Source organism: Rousettus aegyptiacus, unplaced genomic scaffold (assembly GCF_014176215.1).
Source record: "Rousettus aegyptiacus isolate mRouAeg1 unplaced genomic scaffold, mRouAeg1.p scaffold_m13_p_7, whole genome shotgun sequence".
Classification (NCBI taxonomy): domain Eukaryota; kingdom Metazoa; phylum Chordata; class Mammalia; order Chiroptera; family Pteropodidae; genus Rousettus; species Rousettus aegyptiacus.
The window spans coordinates 41475025-41499275 of record NW_023416310.1 but is presented as its reverse complement, the minus strand read 5'-3'; the positions used below and the strand labels follow the sequence as shown (position 1 = coordinate 41499275).

Sequence of the window (24251 nt, the reverse complement as noted above, 5' to 3'; positions counted from 1 at the left end):
TCAATGATAAAATTTAAATAAAACCAAGCCAAAAATTATAGGTTTCTTTATTTTCACTAAACAGGCAATTGAAATACATGGTAAAAAAATAAGTCATAAGATTATTGTAAAATGAAATGGACAGAATATTCAATTTAATTTTCCATCTATGAGAATTTCACAATAAAATCATAGTTTACTTTGTATTATAGACGTGCTTGTTGGATCTATTCATCCTCTCATAAGGCAACTGAAAAATTAAAAGTTATCGAATAGTTATTTGGGTGAAGATTTTAAAAAATGCTTCAGAAGATTTGTTTTTTGCCTTATAATACAGTATAAAGGGGGAAAGACTTCAGAAACTATTTTCTAAAGTAGATAAATGATACAAATGTTAGATGTGATACCACACACTTCAGTTTTATACAGCAAGTTGTTCAAACTGTCAGCTTATTCTTGATGATTTGAATTTAAGATGTAAATATATTTACATTACTTAGCTTTGAAAATGCTAGTGTTGTTCTCCCATTGCCTTAAGGACTGGGGCTTACCACAAGATGTTTCAGCACGCTCCACTATTTGCTTTTATGAATATGCCAATACACCCCCATTTTCAAGTACACACATTTCAAGCTACTATGGGCTTTAAGTGAATAAAGGGAATTATCGCTCATCAAATCTAAGGGGCTGCCATGAATTAGCTTACTAATAAGTTAAGACTTCTAAAAGTAAACAGTATTGTCTCTGGGATATCCCTGCAGAATAAGTCATTCCGGTCTGAGCAATAACTTCTGTTCTTTGACCTTGGACCGAAACTTCCTTTAACATACAGACAAGTTGCCATTACACCAACCTTTCTTTATCTTCCCATTTTAACTTCAAAACAACTGTATACTGACATTATCTCCTATTTGCATATGAACTTAGTCATGGAGCTGCAGCAGGAACCCAGGTCTTCAAACCACCAGTACAACTTAGTGCTGCCACTTCCCTGTGGATTTAAATTCTAATTTAAAGGGACTACTAGGAAATTTTACTACAGGTAAACTTGAGATTTCATAACCACGCTTATGTCACTGTAGGCGACCATTGTCCTTAAGGCTAATAGGTACCATGGCACACTGGCCAGCCAGGCACCTGAATCTAACCAGGCCATGTGTGCTGATGGAAATGCTGCTGGCAGCATCTTCCTAAGCTAAAACAAATTTAGCTTCAGTTTTAAGGGAGGCCTCCAACTTTTTATAGCACTGCTGAAGATATAATTAGCAGTTGTGTTGTTATTCTTCAGAGGTATTCACAGCAAGGTCCAGAGTAAGCACCCTTCAATCAGTTGTACCTTATTTCAAAGGAGATAAACAGAATCACCTAGATCATCTCAAGGTGAAGAAGTACTTTCTTGGGAAACCGGGTACTCTGAAATAAAATACCCTGGGTAAATTCCTGTCAGTCAAAGCTGATTATAAATAGGCTGAATGGGAATAGAATGGCACATTCAGCATTCAATTACTATAACACTGGCCAGTTTATTTCTATAGGGTTGTCACCTTCAATTTTTTTGCTAGAGACTTACTTTTATGACTGTCGAATACCAGTAAATAAATGGGTTTAACTCCTAAGGGCTATCCAGTGTAAGAGTCAGTGGAAAGACATGTACCAATTTAAAGCCATATCAAAGAGAAGGTAAAATATATCAATTTTTAAAAACAGGCCATTAGACATACCTGCCTTTTTAATCAATTCTAGGCTTTTTGGACTATTTTACATATATAATTATTTGCTAGCAAGATGTTTTGCCTTTTAAAGTCTATGGAGCCAAGATTAATATGGAGAATCATAATACAGGCAGAATAATACATGGTTTAATAACTCTGATCATGCCTTAAGCATTTTGGTAAATCATTCCACAGTAGCAGCAGGCACTTGAAATACTGAATTTTATATAGCTGCTATTGAATTTTATAATCTTTAGAATTTAACAGCTTATTTTCCAGTGACTATAAAGTCTGAGAAATGTTAAAGCAGAAAAGTTACATTTAATAATTAAGCCTTTAGTTTGTATCGAGGTTGATGAGATTAAATGACTTAGCCCCCAAATGAAAGTCCTAAACTTCCTTTAAAGAGGATAATTTTGTAATGTTTTGTTCTGAGGGAATATAAGTCTGATTATAACTGTTCCCACATCACCCTCTTTGGGTTCAAGATGACTTGTTCATTTTTTTTATATATAAACTTAAAAGATCTTCCTTTCTTAAGCACCTTCCTCAAGTGAGAACATGGAAGGAGTTTGAAAAAAGACCCTTAAGTGCTTACCTCACATGTATTTAAGTGTGAAGAACCTTTTTCTTTTCCTTAAGTTTTAGCCCACTCACTGCAGTACTCAAAACATGAGAGAAAATGTGCTTTCCTATACGTTCCTTCATGGCCCAGTAGAACTTTTTTTTAAGTGCTTGTTGTAGAATCTGTGGTTACCAGTAATAGATGATAATTTTGCTTTAAAAAAATGCAGAATTGATACTTTAAATAGTTTATCCTGAATCTCTTTCTATCAAGGTACTTACACTTTGACTCTCAAGCAACAAAGAATTCCCTTTTATCCTTCACTATTGAAAGCCTTAGTTTCTGTAATTACCCATGCCCTTCCCTCACCTGACCTACTCTTCCACAGGAGAGTAGGAATGGAGAGCGTGCATCCTGGATTAGTCTCTAGCCCTGCTTAAGTTCAATGGCAGTTCCTGAAGTGCCTGGTACATTTTCCTTTAAGATATTCGTTAGGTGGGCAGATGGAGACTGAAGCCCTAGGCTTCATTTTATTAATAAGACCCAAGTTCTTGGCCAAGCATTTACTCTTGGGTCTTCTTGTATGCCTGGGAGTAAGTACCAAGTATGAGGTATTTTTTCTCATACCAGCCTTCTTTAAATGATCTTAGCAGGTGGACTAGTTTAAGAGCTCTGTCTGCTCTTTTTAACTGAACAGAGTGGGAGGAAAGACCTATGAGCCCCGTTAGCATTATCTTATCAAAAACTGCAAAGCTGTGTGCTCTTTGTGGAGAAGCACCAAAAGGAAAACCTTAGTTTGGAAGGACTCATTTTAAATAAGAATAGTAACGCAATAGCCCTTAACTTCAGAGAAGAAGAGAAAGGCATTTTAAAGCTAGTACATTATAGTTTACCCCTTAATATCAATGTTAAATGGCTCTTACAAGGACTTCCTGAAAGCTTCCCACCAGCCAGGTTTTGACAGATTACATCTCTGCCTGAGAAGATACCTGAAAAAGAAAGAGAAGCATATGTAATAGGACGCTACAGAGGAAGAAATGACAACAACCATCACGTGCATTCATTTTAGAACTAAAATGACTATTGCTCAGATTTCTTTGATGCAAATAACATGGATTCCCTGCTCTTGACATACCTGGGTTTTATCCTTTACCTTCTTTTGTCTACAGTGAATTCTAACCTAGAAAATCTGAGGTAAGCACCACATTTCGGTTGTAGGAGAGACAGTTTCAGAGAAAGTATGGCCCAGTTGTGGAATCATTAAGAACAATGGGCAGTGCCAACCTCAATGTGGGCACCAACCGTCTCCCACCCCAACTCTCTTAGCCTCTTACCTACTATTCTCTATTTGACTTTCTAAGATCAAAGGAAAGTTGTACTGTTAAGTATCAGGCCTGTTATCCTCAACTATCCCCCCCAGCCCTTTTGGGAAAGAAGCGTTATGGGAAGTCTGCAGAGACCCTTTGTGGGGAAGGAAGGTGCGGGCAATTATCGGGACTGAGTCTCTAGGCACTTGGTGCTGTCAGGAGTTGCTTGGAGATGGACCAAATGAGCTGGGCAGACATAAAAATGTAGGTATAGATAAGTTTTGCTGCTGTTGACCTTGGGTAGTGGGGGTGGGCATGATGGACTGTCATAGAAGTAGGAGCATGGGGCACCCTAGTCCGCAGCGGGGGGTTAAGCTGAATAATGGAAAGCACTGCGCTGAGCCTTCCTCACCACAGGAAGACCCCTAACCTTTACAATGGCAGCATCTCCCTTGTTTAGTATTAGGGGCTTTTAGCATCTCATTTGATTCAATAACTCTTGGCTCAAGTTTCTAAGCAGCAGCCAACTGTTAGAGCAGGAACTCTACCCTAATCCAGCACTGGGGTCTTAGGACAGATGTTCTTCTCTTGGGTTATTCTACTTACCAGGCTAATCCCAGTCACATCAGTACTCCTATGTGCTGCCAGTGGTGTGTTGTCAGGGATGAGGGTGCAGCCAGCCAGCATGTCCAGAGAGGCTAAGATAGTGTCATACAGGTGATCTGCTTGGCTCTCCAGCTCGCTGGGCTGCTTCGAGATCCTCCCAAGGACATCCTTTAACACTAACGAATAAGGTTCAGAGCACTTAGGCCAAAACAGTCATGCAGGTGTATTTTCAAAAGAACAGTGTTGTAGTATTTCACACAAAATAGGAATATGGCATTAGTTTTGAATGTACATCCTTAACAGTGACTCTCCAGGAACTGCTTTTGCACAGAGGATCTATGTTAACTTCTGATTAAAGCTAAGATAATTTCACTGGCTTCACTTTGGAATTACATAATTCACAAAAAAGCAAGAGACATGGTTCTGTGGTGTCTGGTACTGACTTAATTTTTTTGGTATTACCTAACTTTTAGAGATAAGGCACAGGGCACACCCGGATCCAGTGGGGCAGAAGGCTTAAATGAAACAAAACAACATGCCAAGATCAGGGCTCTGGGTCCTACTACCAGATCCTATCAGCTTCTGTTGGCTGGGAGGCTGTCGTTTAGCATGTGTACGTACGAGTGGTCTGGTACCATTATTTGTGAATGCCTGTGAACCTTTTTGTGGGTCTTAAATGAACAGGCTTCAAAAGAAAATTATCTGAAAGCAAGCAAAGACAAGATGGTTAGTGAGGCCAAGATTGCATCCAATAGGCCAAGTGTTCATTTGAGGAAAGGATGGGCTAGGTTCAGAGTGCATCACACACAGCAGGCTTATTCTCTTAAAAACTTTATTTCCTTTGTTAAATACAAAGGCTGCTTTAGCTTCCTGTGTATTTATCGGCTGTGTTAACACTCCCTAGTTTCCTGCCACAACTGCAACATCTGCCAGCAGCGGAAGGGAAAGGGGAAGCTGCATATCTGCAAAGGATGCTGATGGGTGGGCAGAAGCAGCACAAGCTAGTAACGCTGAGATCGGTTCCCAGGGAAGCCACATCAGTGCACCGTCATCAGTGCAAAATGCCACCCTGACAACTCATGAGCTGGCCTGGCCTTGTAGAGGAATGTAGCCAGAGTGCGCAGCACAGCTTGTCTGTAACGGCGCCTAGGGTGGGCTCTCCCCTCCATCAGAACTTTGCTCAGTCCTGCATGTTGTCAGTGGAATTCAGGGGACCTTTATTTTTTTTTGAACTTTTAGAATGTTTGTTAGAATGTTTGGGGTCACGTAAAAGGAAAGCTAGGAGGAATAGGAATGAAATCTTTCCCAATGAGATTTTTATGTTTTGATCAATTCATGCATACAGGTTCCTGGTTCAGCTTAATGCCAATAGATTCCAGTCATCTGAAATAGTATAAGAAGTTTGGGTGGGAGACAGGACCATCAACACACACACTCAAAGGTAGTGAAAACCTGCCGGATCTCCATGGGGAGGCCTTTGGCAGGAGCCTGAGACTGGGACATTTTGGAGAGGGATCCATTTGGCTTCCTGTCCCTACGGTTATACGCTGGCAGAGGAAGAAAGCAGGCTCTGACGGTGTGCTCTGGAGACGAGAACAGTTGTGCACTTAGCCCAAGACCCTGTGAATATCAGGGGGAAATTGTAATTTTCACAGAACAGCCAAGTTTCTGATTATACCAACAGAGGTTCGGGAGAGGCAATATGTTTATCTGAAGAACCTGGATACATATCTGAAAAGTCACAGAAACCCCAAAGCCTCTTATTTTGGCAGTAAAATACCTCTAAAGGCTCTTTTCATGAAAGTCAAAGTGGGATGTACTTATTACAGATTAAGCACTAGGAAGTATTACTGAAGTGATTTTTTTAATTGAAGGTCAAAGAACCTATAGCTTTTAAGAAGCCCATTGTTACATGTGGCCTCTGGGCAGCTTTCTGGTATTGAGCGACTTCCTCACTGATGGCAGCATGGGAGCCAGCAGAGATGGGCTGGAGCCAGGCTGCCACTCTCGTGTGGCCCAAGGCAAATGCACAACCCCAGGGAGGGGACATATGACATGACATATGTCAACTGCTTCAGCACAGTGTCTGGCACACAGTGTTCAATAAAATCCCAGTGTAATTATAGGCAGCAAATGAGCCTGGCATACTGAATTTTTGCCCTAATAAAAACCAAAATACCCTAGTGCAACAAAACACCAGAAAAGCCAAAATAAAGGCATCCAAGACAAATGGTTCACAAGACTTGTACTGGATAATCACAACCCTATGGAAAACCTTGCAGTGGCTCCATGGCTCGCAGAAACCCTCTGCCCATTCAGTTCTCCATCCTAGTGATTCTTCTTCCCAGGGACATTGGGCAACATCTGGAGATATTTTGGGGTGTCACAAATGGGGAGGAGGTGCTACTAGCATCAAATGAGTGGAGGCCAAGGACAACATCCTGCCATGCACAGGACAACCCCCCTAACAAAGAATTATGTGGCCCAAAATGTTGATAGTACCCAGGTTGAGAAACTCCATTTCATACCACCTCCCTACTATGTACCTGCCCACTACTTCTGGTCAGGAAAGTGCAACCTCATTGACTCACAAGCCCACATGTTCTGCTCAGCTTTGCTTACACTGTTTGCTTCCAGCGTAAACCTCACTCACTCCAAATCTGAGGTACAATATACACGGGGTCTTTCAGCATTCAGATGTTCAGTCTCATAGGAAATGAGGGACTGCTTTTGGGTGTCTTATCAGTTACTTGCTTTAACCTAGTATTCTCCTAGTTTATCCTTCTTATATCTGCTGCCAGCAAGGGCAACACTTGACTGCAAATCCATGCACCCTGCATGCTTAGATGTAATCTAAGTCTGACTTTCACATTTTCTTAAATGAAGAACCCTCCTACAAAATAGACTCAAGCTTGCACACCACTGCTACTCTGTCCCCTTTCATACGTTCACATCTTTTAGTCTATGCCCTTAGAATGTCTCTCGAATCCTAAAACAAATCCTTCCCCAAAGCAGATAAACAGGGGGATTCAGCCTTCACTGGGAAAGGAAGGGAACAACTGAGCGCCCCCCACTGTGCACACCCTACCAGAAAACCAAGGACAGCCAGATTAAAACCAGGATTCCCACCCAGGACATCACCAGGAAAAGATAAAAGCAGGAGCGAGAGTGTCATTCTTACAGGCTTAATGCCTGACTTCCTCAGCTTACTGTATGACTTAAAACTGCCTCGTGGCATGGCTGCGGGTTCAGTGACAATGTGAGGGACTGCCAGCAGATCATGGGAATGTAAGGCAATGGGTGGGTGTGGGAGGGGCTCCTGCACTATTGTCTCCTTACCAGTGACAGTGTGGCTCCCTGGACTTGATGCTGAGAGGCATTAAGCACTTGGCTAAATTCAGAGACTCAAACATCTCACCTGGGGTGTTCTCCAGCAGGCACTGAAGAAGAATCTCCCCTTTCTGTAAGACACTCTCTGTCAGGGACTGGTGTTCATCCATATCTTTCTTAAATTGCTTAAAGCATATGAGAAGAAAAAAAAAAAGAGCAAAGCTTCATTACTATTGTTTTCTAAGTTATTAAAAATGATCCCTCTCGTGGTACCTGGATTCCCCTCTAACATGGAAGATAAACCAACCCAGTCTTCAGAACTCTCCAAATAAACAATGTTAACACTTTAAGTTAACCTTCTATGAGCCCAGGTAAATACAGTCAATCGTTTTTTTCTGTTTACAGTTTGACAAAAGAATTTTCTTGACACAGTTTGGCTCATGAACAGCTTGGAGTCAGGGTTTCCTTTTGTACTGCACCTCACAGGGTTCTCTTTAAAAACTCACAAGGCCATGGGCTTCTCGAAACACTGTCTTCTATTCTAATGGACCTGGTAAGAGCCACAGGAGATGGTGCTAACTTGACCACAGGGACTGCTACCTCCACCCACATCCTCTCTCAATGTCCTGCTCTTAGACCTTGGGAAGGCATCAGGAAAGCTGTGGGCCTCCTAAGCAGCTGATTTATTAGCCCCTTGCAGCTACCATGCCTTGTATTTGATGGTTTTTGATGTTGCCTTAGCTGCTATGAAATATAAAGTCAAGTCTATGACCACTTTGGTACAGGGTGCAGAACTTGGTTCATATTTTGAAGTTATAATTTTACTCTTGAATTTACTATATACCTGTCTTCAGTTTTCCTTTGCCGTAATACCTACGCTCATTTTATTCTTCAGTTCTCTTTGTAGTTTATATACTGCCACAAAACCACTGTGTTATTAAGACAAAGTATATGAAACAGAGTCACAGTTAAAAAATGTGAATACACACTCATATCCATCCTTAAGTATCTAAGCATTGGTCAAGGTAGCTCATATATATCATGCACCATTCTGTGGGGGGCGGGGGGGGGGGTTTGACAGTGCTAGTCCCACAGTTGTCTGGGTGACACAAGAGGGCTAGGCTTCAATGACTTGCAGGGCTAACTCCCAGCTCAGATCTCTGCTCTATCCACAAAACAAGACAGTTGCTTCTGGCTAGCTTAGAAGTCGAGGCACGGGATGGAATGAGGGAATGAGCTGTTTTGGCACCAGTGAGGCACTCTGGAAAGGCCACCCAGATAAGTCCAACAAGGGCCATTTCCTCTCCCTACAATGGAACTTCCCCAAGCCTCCTGGGGGGTGGGCTCTGCCTAGCTATGTACACACACTTGGGGGCTGTGCAAGCAGGACCCTCATGCTCAGCCTTCCTCTCCTTCCTCAGTGTACTCTGGGCAAGGAACTCCTGGCAACCTCTCTCCACACAACAGGAAACAGCATTCCCACTAGGGTAGGGCAGCTGGCCCACCCAGGCAAGGCCCTTCCCTTACATTTTAGTTGGCTACAAGTTGGAAAACAAAGGCCTCCCTCCGGCCTGGGTGTGGTGAAAGTTCTCAGTAGGCTCAGCCACTTGTAAATAGCTCCCTCTTCTGCTGAAGGCACAGGGTCAGGTTATATGGTGACTGAAATGGAAAGAACCTCTTCTAGGCTAGCATCAGGCTCAAACCACAAATACCCCTCCTCCCTGCTCCTTCAGAAGAAGGTATAAAGGCTTGGCCAACCAGACAAGTAGAAGTCACAAATAGTTCAGTCAAGGTTAATGTTATATTTAGGGTAACTGTGTAATTTATTACCCAATTCAGAACAGGAATGGGAATGAAGGGGGACATACTGATAATTATGCCAGAATAGCAGGCACAAACTCACCCTAAAAATCCCTGATTTAAAGTCATTAAATAGAACCACATTTAAAGAGATATTTAATATAACAAAATCTCAATGAAAAAGAGGCAAACACACCAAAAATCGAAACACAGTAAGAAGCAAATTGAGTTGTATTTTTGCTTAAATACCATCAAAATACCCTATGTATCTTCTGGAGTCAGTACAATTTCAGTTCAAATACTTAAAAGAGCAGTCAGTATAGTCCCACAGAACTTTGTTATGATAGGAATGTTCTCTCTGCACTGTTCAATATGGTGGCCACTAGACAAAAGTGATGATTAAACACTTGGAATGTGTCTAGTGCACCTGAGAAGTCTGAATCTTTTACTTAAATAGCGATATGTGCCTAGTGACTCCACGGTACTACAGATACATGTTTATCAATCCCTGAGATATTTGGAAAATTACACTGCAAATCATTCTTAAGTATTTTTGATCAGGATAAGCATGTTTTTTTCCTCCAAACTCTATTTGGCCTGGGAAATAACTTACATTTTACAGTTTTTCAGCATCAAGAATTTGAAAAGGACGGCTGATTAGATTTCAGGTAAAACACTCAACTAAGCCACAACATATCGGCATCAGTTATTTGAGCTTTTACTTTGTAATCACATAATTTAGCCACCCCCCTTGTGAGCGAACAGCCAGAAGCCAGGACCACATATTACCCGGTAAAGCTGCAGAGAAGACTTGAGACCTGTAAGGTCAGACTTGGGTGGAGTCAAGTGGTTGGTAACATCTGCTACGTTATATAGCCAGCGGATCAGCTCTTCTAGCTGACAGCAAAATGTCTGTGTAGACAAATAAAAGACATGTGCTCTTTACATTTTCGAAAGGCTATAAATATCCAGGGGATTCTGAGAGATGGACTATGTACCTTTCTAAAACATTTCTTCACCTGAGGCTCCTCTCTCCTCCCCTGCCTGTCCCCACCCCATGACTTCTGACCTCCACCAGGGCAACAGGAAGAGCCCCACTTTGCTTTGATCTCTCCTCACCCCGATGTGACACCAAAAATAAGACTGAGATAACCCAGCCCTGAATGTGGGAACAGGGCAGCAAAGGTGAGGGAAGGGACGGGGAACAACCCAGAAGAAGCATGCCTGCCCACAAAGACCAGTACTTGGGTCTACACCATTGCTAGCTATTGAATTGTTCCTGGGGAAAATGTGGACATAAATGACTATAATCGTGACTAACCTGAACATATGGCTAAAAACAACTGAACTAAAACTACATGTCCCTGTTCTGCTCTGAAACTGCCCAGGAAGCAGGGCCCCTAGACTCTTGCTAGACACTCATCCTGGGGAGGCTGTGAGCCAAGCACATTACCTCACTGACGCTCAATCTTTAATCACGAAGGTTACATGCTATCATCTGCCCTACCTGCTTCACTGTACAATCATCCATGGGACGTGATGGGCAGTGCTGAGAGCCACCAGTGGTGCAGGCTCATTGGTACACGGCCCTCTGGCTGACTGCCCAGCTGCCGTGCAGACACGGCGTCCTTGTGCTCAGCCACAGGGTAAGCCGTGGGCTCTCCCAATGTACAGAGGGTCCCATTCCTCAACAGCCGTGGCAGGACTGTGCAAAGCCCTCAACACGAATTATTTCATTTAATCTACACAGTACCCCAAAGAGGCAAATCTCTACATTTTAGAAACAAAATCAAGAGTCAGAGCAGAAATTTCAAAGACAGCAGTACCATGTTTCAAATTCAGATCCTCTTGACACTGATGACCCTGTTCCACATAGTAGTAATTTTATCTCCAGATAATCTTGGGTGATCCACAAGAGCAGATTTGGTGGCCAAGAAGTCTAGGAAATGGTACATCTAATGCCCTAACTCTGCAGTCACATCACTTTACTAAACAGAAGCTCTGAGCCAGAGTCCCGCAGTCAAGAGTGCACTTATTTTCATTTACCACAGTGTTTCCTAAAGGCACCTGAACACCAGCCCTCCTTGTGCAGAGTACTTCTGAACCCTCAAGGTCAAGAGCCTTGAGAAGCAGCCTGGGGTAGTAGTTAAGAGCTCAGGCTCCAGTCCTTGCTAATTGTGAGTGGGCAGGTGACCTAACCTCTCACTGCCTTTTTTTCCAACTGTGAAATGAGAATAGTCCTTATTGGGTAGTGAACTGTGAGGATTAGATAGGAAAAAGGTACAGTGTAGTGCCTGGCACATAAAACGTGTTCACTGTTACTAAGCAGAAGAAAAAATGAGACATGTCTACACGAAGACTCTTAAACGTTGAGTTTACCTTCACACACTGCATGAGTGATTCTTTCCCCTGCTCTCCTCCTCTTCTGGGAGGCTGCCCTTTAACATCTGGGTCTGAGAATGCCCGCTGGTCCAACGTAGCTGGCAAGAAGGAGCGTGTTCTTCGTGGTCCAGAGCAGATTCCCAGTGCCTGGCTGCTCACCAGACTGCCATCCCCTGTGGAGTCCCTTGCATGAATGAAGGAGCACAGCAGAGAGTGGTTCTGGCCCTCAGAGCCCCCGGACCCTCTGGGGGCAGCCCCAGAGGGAAGCTGGCTTTGGCTGGAGTCCGATGGGAATGAAGTGGGCCCATCACTGTCTGACACATCCATGGAGCTCTGCCCTTCTGTAGCCCCAGTGGGCAGGGTCACAAAGGTTGGACTAGAACCTAGACGTGAAACCAAGCTAGAGATCTGTGTCAGCCGAGGAGGCAAGGCAAGATACTCGTCGTCACTTTCCAACTCCTCTTCTGGTCTCCACCCAGGCTCTGTGCAGGGAGGGCGCAGGATACCCTGGCTGGCCCCCTTCTCTCTTTCAGGTCTCGATGAGGGCCGCCCTCTGTCACATGTCCTCAGCTGGGGAGAGCCCACCTTGAGGTGCTTGCCTACAGGTCGCCAGTCCTTCATACCTCTCAGGACTGGCTCTCTGCTCTCCCAAGGAGCATCCTTACTGCCTGCGGCCCTGGGGGTAGATGCAAGGTGGCTATGAGATGCCAACCCCATGCCACCTCGCTTCTGGGGCACTTTAGAGTGACACTGCTTAAGGCTTGGCTCTCTGGACCCAGAGAATGGCAAGGCAGAGGCCTCCACTGGTGGGCAACTGTGGGAGACATTAATGGGTGACTTTAGGGTACTTGCTGGGGAGACAGAAAAACTATCCAGGTCTACACCTGAGTCCTGTAGGACAGGATCAGCCAGCACATGACTGTCAAGCGGCTTTAAGAGCTGAGACCTGGGCCTAAGTGGATAAGTATAGTCCAGCAGGTCTTCATACTCTTTGTTTGGGTTCCAGAGTGGGGAGCGGCGGTCGGGGGAAGGGGGCAGGGAATCCGGCAGCACGCAGGCCCAATACTCGGCTTGGAAGGAGAGGCGCCTCCTGCCCAACCCAGGCGCATCACCCCCAGAGGACACAGGCTGTGGAGACCACTGAAGCCGAGGCCCTGGCACCACCACAGAGGGGGCCAACTGGGGGACGGCCAGCTCTAAGGAGGAGGAGACCTTGGCAAGGGAGCAACTCTCAGGCTCCGCCTTCTCTTGGTGACCCTGGAGACTGCTGCCAGGGGATGAGGCAGAGACGTTGCAGCTGGAAAACTGAGGAGCAGTAGCACCTGGGCTCACTGTGGACCTCCACTTCGAAGAGAAAGGGAAACCTGAGATGTGAGGCTGTTGGCTGAGGTCCAGCACCCGTGGTGACTCAACTGGGGATAAGTCATCTGCTATATCAGCATCATGTCCTGAGCAAAGAGCTGTGGCTCTGGGAACTGTGAGAGTCTGAGGTAGCTCCTCTGAGGCAGAAAGCCTGGTCTCCTCCATCTGCAGTAAGAAGGGAGAAAAAGCACTCTGGTGACAAATCAGGAGTTTTCTTTGCAGGGCCCAGATGACATTCAGGAGAGATCCTGAAATGAAGAGTCTGCTATTTGATGCAAGAATCAGACAGGGAGTGTTGCCAGGGGCAGCACAGAGACTCAGCCTGCTCCAGGAAGCAGACTGTCTTCCCCAAACTGACCCCACTCGTAGTCCTTTTAAAAGTTTTTCCTCCACAGACAAGCCGCCTGTGAGTGCGCAGAACTCAGCACTCTGTCATGCTGAAGTTGGAACACACTGTCTAACCTTTGAGAAGCGTGTCCTGGGCAGACAAAACCTCAATCATTCTGTCACTGTCAAGAGACACATCCAAACCGAGCAGGCAGGTGACCCAGCAGGCTCCACCCAGCTTAACTTACAAGCCAGTGGTAACCGAACACTTGGCAAAATGAGTCATTCACCTCAGGCTCTTCACTTTAAAGTTTTAATCTGCTCAGTGAAGAACTTGCCCTGAGGGAGGCCGGATAGCACAGTGGTTAAGGGCATGGGCTCCAGAACCAGACAGACCTGGTACCGACCCCTGCCACTTTTCAGATGTATGACTTTGAGCTCGCTTCCCACACCTGGAAAATGGGGAGGGTAATAGTACCACTTCCTCAGGACACAAAGGTGAAGTGAGCTCGTGTGTGAAAAGCACAGGATGAGAACTCAACAAACAACAGGAGTTACAATAATAATCACCAGACTTACATTCATGAAACAGACCATTTCTGTTTGCTCATTCGCTTCCTGCCCATTGAATCTGACTCACAGGTGCCCTGAGCCTCCACCATCCTAACTCCCAGACAGGTGGCCCTGGCTTGTTTTCTTCTAATCAGGCTCAGAGGCCCCTCACAGGATGGGGTGCCATAAGGGCAGTGTGCAACAGCCAAGGTCACAATACCAAAGAAATCAAAGCCAGTCCCATGAAAGGCCTTGGCAAGCCGAATATAGTAGGATGTCAGAACTGGGATGGACAGGTAATGCAGGTCACCTTCCCAATTATACGGAGGGTCTGAAAGATTCAGCGATTTGCCTGAGGTCACAAAGCTAGGCAGGATTCCCTGCTCCATGTGACTCCTACTAGGGTAAGGCTGCTCTGCAGTCAGGGAGGCTCAAGAAATACTCCTTACCCAGCAACAGCAATGGCCACCCCAGGGGCTCCAGGGCTTTGCTGGGCTCCTTGGGTCTCAAGCAGATAGTCTTAGAGCCTTTAGGAGCCCACAGCCCTGGACCCTCCTTTCCCAAGTCTCCACAGAGCCCCCCTGAAGCCTTTAGATCATCAAGTCAGAAGCAGGACGTGCCACTGCCATCAGATATCTCCTGACGGGCAACAAGTCTTGGCCATAGCATCCCTGGTCCTGAAAAGGTCACTAATCACACTCCTGAGGAACAGGAGGTGCAGTGGACAGAGCCCCCTGCTGGCCCCAAGGCCCGACTCTCCAGGTAAACCTATAAAATAGAAATCGTCACACCCAGACTCCCCCAGTGTCCCACCTTGTACAGTGGCTAAGAAAGCACATAAGATGGTGACAAAATACTGGAACAGGACAATCCCAAAGGGCAGCATTAGGTAAACCTATTGTCCTGCTGGCCTGAGTACCTACCTGGCTTCCCACAGAGTGCAGATCACCAGTCCCCACGCCAGGAGGAAGCAGGCCACAGAGAGTAGGATGAGACGCACCAGCTATTGGTTCCCTGCTGATGTTGCTGGCCTGTGGCTGGTAGGCTCCAGAGGTGCAGCAGGCAGGGGCAGGTAGCCCTTCTGTCCCCCACACAGAGGAAGCAGGTCCTCCCTCAGCTTCCAGGCGTGGCAGTTGCTCCCCACTCGCAGGCCCTGGGATATCCACCTCCTGCTCCCTACAGCTCCGCCTCCCACAAGACGGGCATGTTGCGTCCGTGGATGCCTCCACTTCTGCCTTTTCCTCCCCCAGGGCCATTTATGAGTCCCTAGGTCAAGGTTCCCCAAAGCCTTCAGCTCCCTACAAAAGTGCAAAAGGGAGAGAAAAAGATAAGTTTTCTGTATCTGTATGCAAGAAAACTTGTTTTTCAATGATTAAGAAAAAAATTTTTTTGGCCAAAGCTAAAAAAAAAGAACAAATGATGGCTACTTCCTCAGAGAATGGAGGTCCAGCTTTTCTTTGGTATCAAATCCTTCCAAAGAGAATACAGGAGCATAACATTTTGTCCTCTGCTTTTATGTGGCCCATGCCAATCCCAGCAGCAGGTGCCTGGAGGGTCAATGCAATTTGGTTGGCCCAAATCAGAGGCAAGGCTTGGTCCTGACTAAAGTCACCTTTCTGTCCCTGTCCCTTCAGCCCACTCCCACAGGCTAAGGGGCCTGGCCTGGTCCTTCTCTTTGCCAGAATGGCAGCTAATCTGCTCTCTCAATGCCCCTATCAGCAGGCAGCTCCAGCCTGGCTCTGAGTGCTCTCCTCCAGAGAACAGCAAGTCAGGGCATGCCCGGGCCTTGGCTGAGCCCAGGGTGCCCTGAGTGCCCGCTCTGCCCTGTGGAGGCAGGACCCTCTCAAAGCACAGAGACCATGCCCCATCTCAAGGATGGCAGGTGACCAAAAAGAGAGAGAAGCACACCAGGCAGCCAGGCAGGCAGAGAGAGAGAACGAGGAAGAACACTCAGGAAAGGAAGAAGAAAGGATTTAGGAGCTGGATCTGAAAACGGGACCATTACAATAAGAGCTTCAGAACAAAAGAAGGAGACCCCTTCGGCCTCAGTGTGCAGGCAAGGGCTGCTGCTGGGAGCACAAATCCGGGAGGATTTGGAAGGGCAGGCAAGGGAACTGCAAGCGCCCAGGTTTCGACAGCCGCCTGGAGTACGCTGGGCCAAGCTCAAAGTTTAAACCTACACACAAATAGCCTTGTTTCCTCAGAGACCAGGAGGTGAAGTGATGGCAAGTAGGTGGAAGCAGGGAAGGCTTAGAAGGTGGAGAAGGCTGTGGACGGTGGGCTCACTCTGCTTAGCTCACACCAGGAAACACAACTGGGTGGGGCCAGCTCTACCCTGAGACCGCCTGTACCAGAGGGTCCTGCCCTGGCTGCCTGGGCACTCAAGACTCCAGACCAATTCAGGGGCCACCCTAGAGAAGAGCACACACTTCATATGTACTCTCATTTACTTCTCATAACCACTATGCGTGTCAGGAACTCGTCAGAAAAATGATGTTTTTTGCAGTTTCAAAATATGGTTCAAATATAAAATGCACTGCAGATCAAGTATCTCTCCAACCTTGTTCCCGTTCCTCTCTCAAGCAGGCTAGTGCACAGGGCATCGTGACAATGCTTGGCGCATAGTACACACCACCTGTCAGCTAGTGCCATCACTGTCATGGGTGCGTGCCTGTGACACAATCAGTGTACTAAGTCACCTCACAAGGAACATAGAAGTCCAAAAGAGGGAAAAAATGCTGCCAATTTTTCATATAAATCAAGCAAAATATGTAATACTAGATCCACAAAAACAGGTCAACAGTCTAATTTTGTGTTACGTCTCTCATCTCTTGATGCATATGCAGACAAACGCAAAAATCTATTTCATCCTTTTCCCCTTTTACATAAAAGTAGCAAATTGTATAGGACATGCTGTTCAGACCCTTGCTTTTCATTCTTTTATTTTAAACAAAGTACCTTGGAGATGGTTCCTTAGCAATACACAGAGAACTTCCTCTTTATCACTGCCCAATACTGTATCCCACTGTAAGGGGGCACCCTATTTCACTGGTCCCTTTCTAGTAGATATTTGGGTTATTTCTAATCTTTTGCTACTACAAACAATGCTATGATGAATAGCCATATACACACATCATTTGCACGCATGCTAGCACAGTCACATAAACAACCAGAAGTAGAACTGCTGAGGCAAAGGGTACCCACAGTGCACTTCTGCCATATGCTGCCAAGTGGGCCTCTATGGGGTGGCATCAATTTACACTCCCACCAGCAGCATGAGAGGGTACCAGTTTCCCACGGGAGGCAGGTCTTCTTATCTTCATTTCACAGAGAAGGAAACCAAGGCTCAGAGATTCAAATCCAGAAATGTGTGACTTTAGAACCCAAGCTCTTATAAACCACTTCAGGAACAAGTTACAAAATAGAGAGGCACATGAAGTAGAAGAGGGAAGAGACTGATGGAAGGGCAAAGATGAGTGAGTGATCAAGGCCGAGAGAGAGAGAGAGAGAGAGAGAGAGAGAGAGAGAGAGATTCTCATGGAGCCACATCCTCACCTTGTGGCTATTTTAGAAACTGCACATGAAGATACAGGCAAATTGTTTTCACAACTATGGGAATAAACTAAGCTGGAAAAATTACAGTGATGGCTGAATCTAACCCGCAGCCCTTAATTTCTACTTCCTGCTCCACTCCTAAACTCTCTCACTGGCCTGTATCAGGCCGTGATGGGTGACTGCTAATCCTTCTTTTGCTCCACTACTCCCCCTCCACTAAAGGGGACTGGAATAAGACCATGCCAGGACAAAACAAAGGAGCAAACAAATGATCTGTCTTTGTTTTGATGAGGTGTTTTTATTTGTCTTGTCTGGATTTCATTATTCAAAAAAGAAGGTATCTATTTATCCCTGGGGGGTGGGGAGTGATGAACTAGAATTACAAGCTATTTAGGAGACACATCTAGGTAACTTTCAAGTATACACGCAAACCTGAATTAAGATAACAGTGTTGCCAGAGGCTCTTCAGAACCCAAGTAAAGTCTGAATTCAATGATATTCATGGAAATGATACTTCTGAAAATACAGATTACAGGTGGTTATTTTCCCAATCTAGATAAGCAGTTCCTTCATAATCTTACTTATTAATCTGCCTGAGAAATCCTGCTTTCCCCACTGTGCTACACAAGTTTATTATGAGAACTAAGATAGATAAATGTGAAAGAGAAGAATAAAAAGAAGTCCCTGAGAGTTCATTCTAAATTGTATTCAGATGCTACAAAATACATAAGAAGAAATCAATTTAGGTAGAGATTATCAGGGAAAACTCCTTGAAGTAATGACTGCTGCAGGCAAACCATTTTTATTTATTTTACTTTTTATTTTTTTTATATGCCTACAGCACCTGGTCTTCCTAGGTGGTCTCCCATCCAAGTACTAACCAGGCCCGACCCTGCTTACCTTCTGAGATCAGACAGGATTGGGCATGTTCAAGGGTGGCATGGCCATAGACGGCAATCCATTTTTAAATCAATCTTGTTGGAAGAAAACAGTAGCCCAGCAAATACACAAATTTTGGACTTCCAGGGCTCAACCCTGTCTGCATTTGCCAGGTGGGCATCTGTAATACTACATGAACGTCCAACCCTCATTTCCACAGATTCTAGATTTTACATATCATTCCTTCTGGCCCTCTGAGGATGAGGGTGGAGATGCAGGATCCTGTTTGGATGCATCCAATGAAAGAGAGCTTATTCCTTATCAAAGTACCTGATGGACTGCTCAGACTGATGAAAATGACTTCCTGTACTGGACCAACACTCTCTCTCAGGTCAGTAGCTTTAAATAACCTACTCCTCTCTTTGAGATCACACATTTTACAGTGTTCCTGGGGGCTAGCAGCTCCGTGTTACGCAGAGTCCTCAGATGGCCTCCTCCCTAAAAGGGAAGCAGCAGAAGGTTGGAAGCAGCAGAAGGTTGGACTGAGTGGCTGGAGGCCTCAGAGCACAGACAATAAATTCAACCTTCCCATCAGAGAAAGGTCTGTACGTACCAGATCTGCCCTATCCTTGGCCAAACCAAGAGACACATAAGCTTCAGAATATTCTAGGGGCGACTTGGACTATGAAAGTTCTCCACTAGCTTCCAGAACTTGCAGAGGCCATATGACCTACCAGATATAATTAGGAGTGATGTAGGCTTGGCTTACTCTTGCCCTACAGTAAAAATATGCTCTCACATCATGTATGTTGTAACACTAACTCCATTGGCCTGGACATCTGACCCTGGTATCTGCTGAACCACCCTCATGCAGTCCTCAGTTGCCAGGGCTCCCTCCCACTTGCTCCTATCTAGGATAGAGAAAGGAGGACTGGAAATAGGGGTGCAGGGGAAAGAGTGATGTTCCTCTCTTAAGTAAACATTCAAATATACGATCAGCTAGGAAAGCAATTCTCCTTTAATTAAAAACAACAACAGCAGCAGCAACAAAAAACTTTCCCCAGGATTCTTTAGTCACAAGCTCCCTTTGAAACAATCTGATTTATACCAATTCTGTTCAGGAAGCTCTCTTCCTGCAAGGGCCTGTCTCTGCAGCGACACACTGACAGCCACCTATACCGGCCAGGAACCAGGTGTTGCTTGACAGAGCAAGCCTGACCAGCTCAGGGGCTAAAGCCTTGACACTCCTTTTTGCTTTCGCAGGGAGCTACATGTATGCACAGTGGCAGAATCTGACCAAGGAACCAAAGAGGCTCTCAGTGCTGCTCTTTCTCTAGGACATGAAACTGCCCACAAGGAAAGGGGGAGGGTTGGGGTAGAACCCATCACTGTCATGTTGCTAGAAGGCTTCTGGAGGAATTAGATTGACAGGTGAAAGGAGCTTAACGGCAGCTCATCTAGGCATGGGAAACAGCATGAAAGGAGGTAAAGAAATATGTGAGGGAGGCCAACAAAAAGGGCAGTCACAGGAGGTCCAGGCCTGCCTCAGAGCAGGGTGGGTGCTGGCTACGCTATGGCTGGAGGTTTAAAACTGGGAGGACTATGGCCAAGAGCGACCGCTGTTTCCACCTGGCCCCTTCCCTGGCTGTAGAAGCCCGAAAGCCCCTCGGTCCTCCACACTTTCCCCATCTTTCCCTGTAAGGCAGGTCCCCGAGTGCTGCGTCCCTCTTCTTTGCAGGTGAAAGCAAAGTGAAAAGGAAGAACAGGAAGGGCAGAAGAACCTGGGAAGCACAGACGAATCACCACCCATGGCTTGGCAATGGGCTGATGCTATTCTCCGGATCCTATTCACCAGCGGCTCCCTTCCATTTCCCCTAAGGCTATTTCTCTACCTTTTGCTTAGTCAAAGAAAAGGTCTTTCATTGGGTCCCTCTAGATCAATGTGGTGGAAAAGTTGTTGCCAGGCTGCTCTCCCCTCGCTTTCTCACTTGCTTACTCACTGGGGAGCTGACTGACTGGGCCCAGCCAGCCTCACAGGCCAATCTTCTAACTTGTTGTGAGAGGTCTCTGGATGGTCTTCAAAGAGATGTAACTGCCACATCTAGAAGGAACTTGACTGAGCACCCTAGGCACCCTTCTCCTCCACCCCAAGCTCTCAGGCTTCCTCAGCAGTCAATAAATTGTTCCCATCCAACAAAACTCAAAGTACGAGGATGATAAGGACTGAACATGTCAATCACTGTACCCTGTTTCACTGAAGAGCAAGACAGAAAAACAGCATCCCTGTAACAAAAATCATTCCTACTGTCTCAGGAAGCTGGCTCTGGACCACACAGATGCAGCTCCAGAGGCCATTGCTTTTATTGTACTGACAGTTTGCTGTGAGCCCATCAGGCTACACATATGAAGACTGATAAGAATCTTATTGATTTTCTTAGAATGCTATTAAGACTGTACTCAATGTAGCAAAGTGTCCTCTTTGGAGAACCCAGAGGGAAAAATTCTCTAGTCTTAGTAGGAGAAACAGCTGTTTCACTGAGTAGCCAGCAATCTGGTTTTATTTTATAGGTATTGGCAAAACTGATAAAATTTTTCCTCTTTGCTTTGGCTGCTAGGACCCACCCAAACCTACAGACCCACCCAAGTAAAATATATAGGATGGGGAAGTACTCACCTATTTACTGATCTTACCTTTGACTTCCTCTTACTTTTACTTTAGCTGCCTCAATTACTTTTATTAAAAACCCTATTACACTGAAAGTATCTCAGGAAGATTCCTCAAATCATTTTTGGAACAAAATAGAGAAACTGTTAAAAACAAAATAAGATAATAGAAAAAAGCTCCTAAATACAAGACCTCATCCCTATACTATAAGAAAACAAAACTTGTTTATCAGTACTTCTAAAAAGCAAATGCAGATACTTACATTAGTACCTTTCTGCCCAAAGTCTGGGCCATGGACCAGCAGCATATGCATCACCATAGGGCTTGTGGGGAATACAGATTCTTAGGCCCCACCCATAGCCTTGGAATCAGAATCTGCACTTTAGCAAGATCTCCAGGTAACTGGCAAGCACAATAATGTTTCAGAACCACAAGGTTAGCAAGCCTGTTTTAGTACCCCAAAGAACTATAAACTATAACGGCTTTACAAGCATCCACTGGGTGTCTATCTTATGCCAGGCATACAGGACAAAGAAATTTATGGTCCTATCTTTGAGGTTTGTCCAACAGGATACTAGAAAAAGCTCACATCTAGTGGCAGGTTTATAATGGCTAATTATAGATTGCCACAGCTGGAAGGGGGTCCCCAGAAAGAATACCATTCCCTAGAAAGGATTCAAGATTCTTTGTGGCTACACTGAAAGCAGAATCAGAGACCAGAATCGTCCTGCGATGGTTACCAGTGAGAAGAGGAGTGGTATTCATTTTGGAAACTCCAAATAATTTTAAGAGGAACTAATGTGCAAAGAGGACCCACAGCTGGAAGGAAATGTGCAACCTAGCCTGTTTCCTGCAACCAGAGAGTGGTACAGGAAAACCTGGAAGTGAGGCAATATCCCCTGAGTTACATCTGCCACCTTTAGGTCTGGCAAGTAGGTCCAGAGCCAATAGGAAGACTTCTTCCACTTTTCACAATGTTTGCGAATAACTTTAAAGATAGGAACGTTTCTTCATGAGAACAGATTTAAGCTATAAGGAGAGAGGCCACCCCAAGTTCACCTCCATAAGCCCTGCCTCTCTATGGCTGAACCAACCATCCCTAAAGATTTGTCAGCCACACCAGGCCCCATTTGATTTACTCCTACTCATTTTGAGTAACAGGCCACATTTTGAGTGTACTCAATATTACTGTAGTACTTGCCAAAATGATCTGGCACTTCATCAATCTCCAGAAGGTAGTAAGACTAACAGTATAAAGAGCTCATTTTCTATGGAATACAGGCGAACCTTGAAGATACTGCAGGTTCAATTCCAGATGACAGCAATAAAGCAAGTATCAAAATAAAGTGAGTTGTAATCTTTTTGCTTGAAGGGTCTGGCCTTCGATTTGTATAAAACACAACATCTGTAAAACGCAATAAAACGAGGCCTGCATATACTTTTACTTGGGCAGGGGGAATGGTTCTGGAAAAGTTTAAAAGATTTTTTTAAATCAATAAACAGAGAAGAACCATAAGGCAGACAGACTGAATGGTCAAGTACCATACCGATATTTAGTATTAGTGAATCTGTTCAAGTGTCTGTTTATTTTTATCCTAACAACTGCTAATAGCTACTGATCATTTCCTTCGTGCCAGGAGCTACACTAAGCACTTTGTCAATTTAATATTTAATCCTTAGAACCCACAGAGTAGGTACTATTTCCAACTCCATTTTACAGATGAGGTAATGAAGCCACAGAGAAGTTAAATAACTTACCCAGAGTTAATAACACGACAGAACTCAATTCTGATTTGACTTCAGATAGCCAGAGCCCAACTGACTCTCTACTCTGTAAGAATAATTGGCCCAACAAGTTAAAGTTATTAAAGCTTTTGTTTTTTCAATTTCTTGGCTAGACAGCTGATTTTCGGTTTGGCTTCCTTCAATCACTGAGTACCTTCTATGTTCTAAGCATTGTGCTGGGGCTGGGGAAACCACGAAACAGCATGATGAATATAAACAGAGGCAACAGAGTGTAGTCCAAAAGAGGGAATGATGATTAGTTGTGGGGTAGGGGAAGAGCTTTAAAAGCTTTCCAGAAGAGGTGAAATTGAGTTCTGTGCTGAGTGGCACAGAATTGACTTATCCAGGTGGTGGAGGGAAAAAAGGACGAAATTTGGGGACCTTTACTTCTTTTAATCAAGCCCTAGACCCTTGACTTCTCTGCCTGACTTACTGTCACGCATTTTAACATTCTTCATACTCTTCTAGATCTAGGAACTGTTAGGGTGTTTATGAACGCTACCTATTTTTGGGCGCCTCCTCCAACTGCTCGATAAATTCCCAGTAAGAGTCAATCTGCCCTGGCAGGTTTCCGCTCATTTTTTATTGCAAATAATACACCGACCACAACCTAATAATTATAAAGAGCCTGAAATAGGTTTTGGACATATACCCCTGGGCTACTGAGAGCTGTTCCAGTAATAACAGTTGGAAAGGGTGGCCTTTACACACAAGAGCAAGACATCTTGCTTTTTCCCCTTGGCAGCCGTGGACAGCTGCATTCAAGGTGACAAGAGAGCATCATTCGTCTCCATCTTTCCAGTGGGAATGACGCAGAGCTGGTGTCTGCATTAGTCCGGATTGGGAGCAGCACGAGTCCGTTATTGCCTAGGCCGCCCGGCGAGGGCATAGAGTAAATAGGATCGCCTAAGTCGAGGCCCTGAGGGCAAGTGAGTTCTCCCGCGGTAGAAGCGGAGCAACTGCGAGGATGCATGGACACGCGCGCCCCCTCCGCCTCGCCTCGGCGTGCTCAGGCTTTTATCCCCGCCGCATGCCTCCCGCGCCGACCCCCCGGCCGCGACCCGCACCCGCTGTTCGGTCTGCAAAATGGAGCTGAAGGCACAAGGTGCCCCGTCCCCAAAAACTCTTTGTGCCCTTCCAGGTGGAAGACCCGAGGCCTGGCGACCCGCCCGCGCGCCCAGCCCGGCCTCGCAGACCGGGAAAGACCGTAGAGCAGAGGGGGCCGGGCCGCACGAAATGGGTACTGCCCGGGCCGCCATCCCCCGCTCCGCAGACTGCCCGACACCCGCACGCCGGCCACTACCTACCGTGCATCGAACGCTTTGGACACCACACCCCGGTCACAACCGCACCATGCGGCCACCCAGAAGCCGGGGTCCCAGGTGGAGACCGCGGCCGAGGGCCGGAGTCCGAGCGCCTGGGGCGGGACCGAGCACCGGCCACGC

The 24251-nt window shown here is 45.6% G+C and overlaps 1 protein-coding gene and 1 pseudogene across 3 annotated transcripts; both read right to left on the bottom strand.

Moving 5' to 3' along the window:
* Positions 1-31: 31 nt before the first annotated feature.
* CEP68 (centrosomal protein 68) lies at positions 32-24251 on the bottom strand. 3 transcript variants are annotated; one of them, XM_016159833.2, is made up of 7 exons: positions 24114-24251; positions 14846-15220; positions 11679-13208; positions 10089-10211; positions 7588-7684; positions 4170-4345; positions 32-3245 (listed from the first exon to the last, which is right to left on the bottom strand). In XM_016159833.2, exons 2-7 carry the CDS (start codon positions 15176-15178, stop codon positions 3222-3224), a joined length of 2283 nt encoding a protein of 760 aa, XP_016015319.2. In that variant the 5' UTR covers positions 15179-15220; positions 24114-24251; the 3' UTR covers positions 32-3221. The 3 variants fall into 3 exon arrangements, with proteins under 3 accessions (XP_016015319.2, XP_036079861.1, XP_016015317.2); XM_036223968.1 differs by lacking the exon at positions 14846-15220 and having other exon boundaries at positions 24114-24245; XM_016159831.2 differs by lacking the exon at positions 32-3245 and having other exon boundaries at positions 3253-4345.
* On the bottom strand, positions 18310-18429 carry LOC118605973 (annotated as a pseudogene).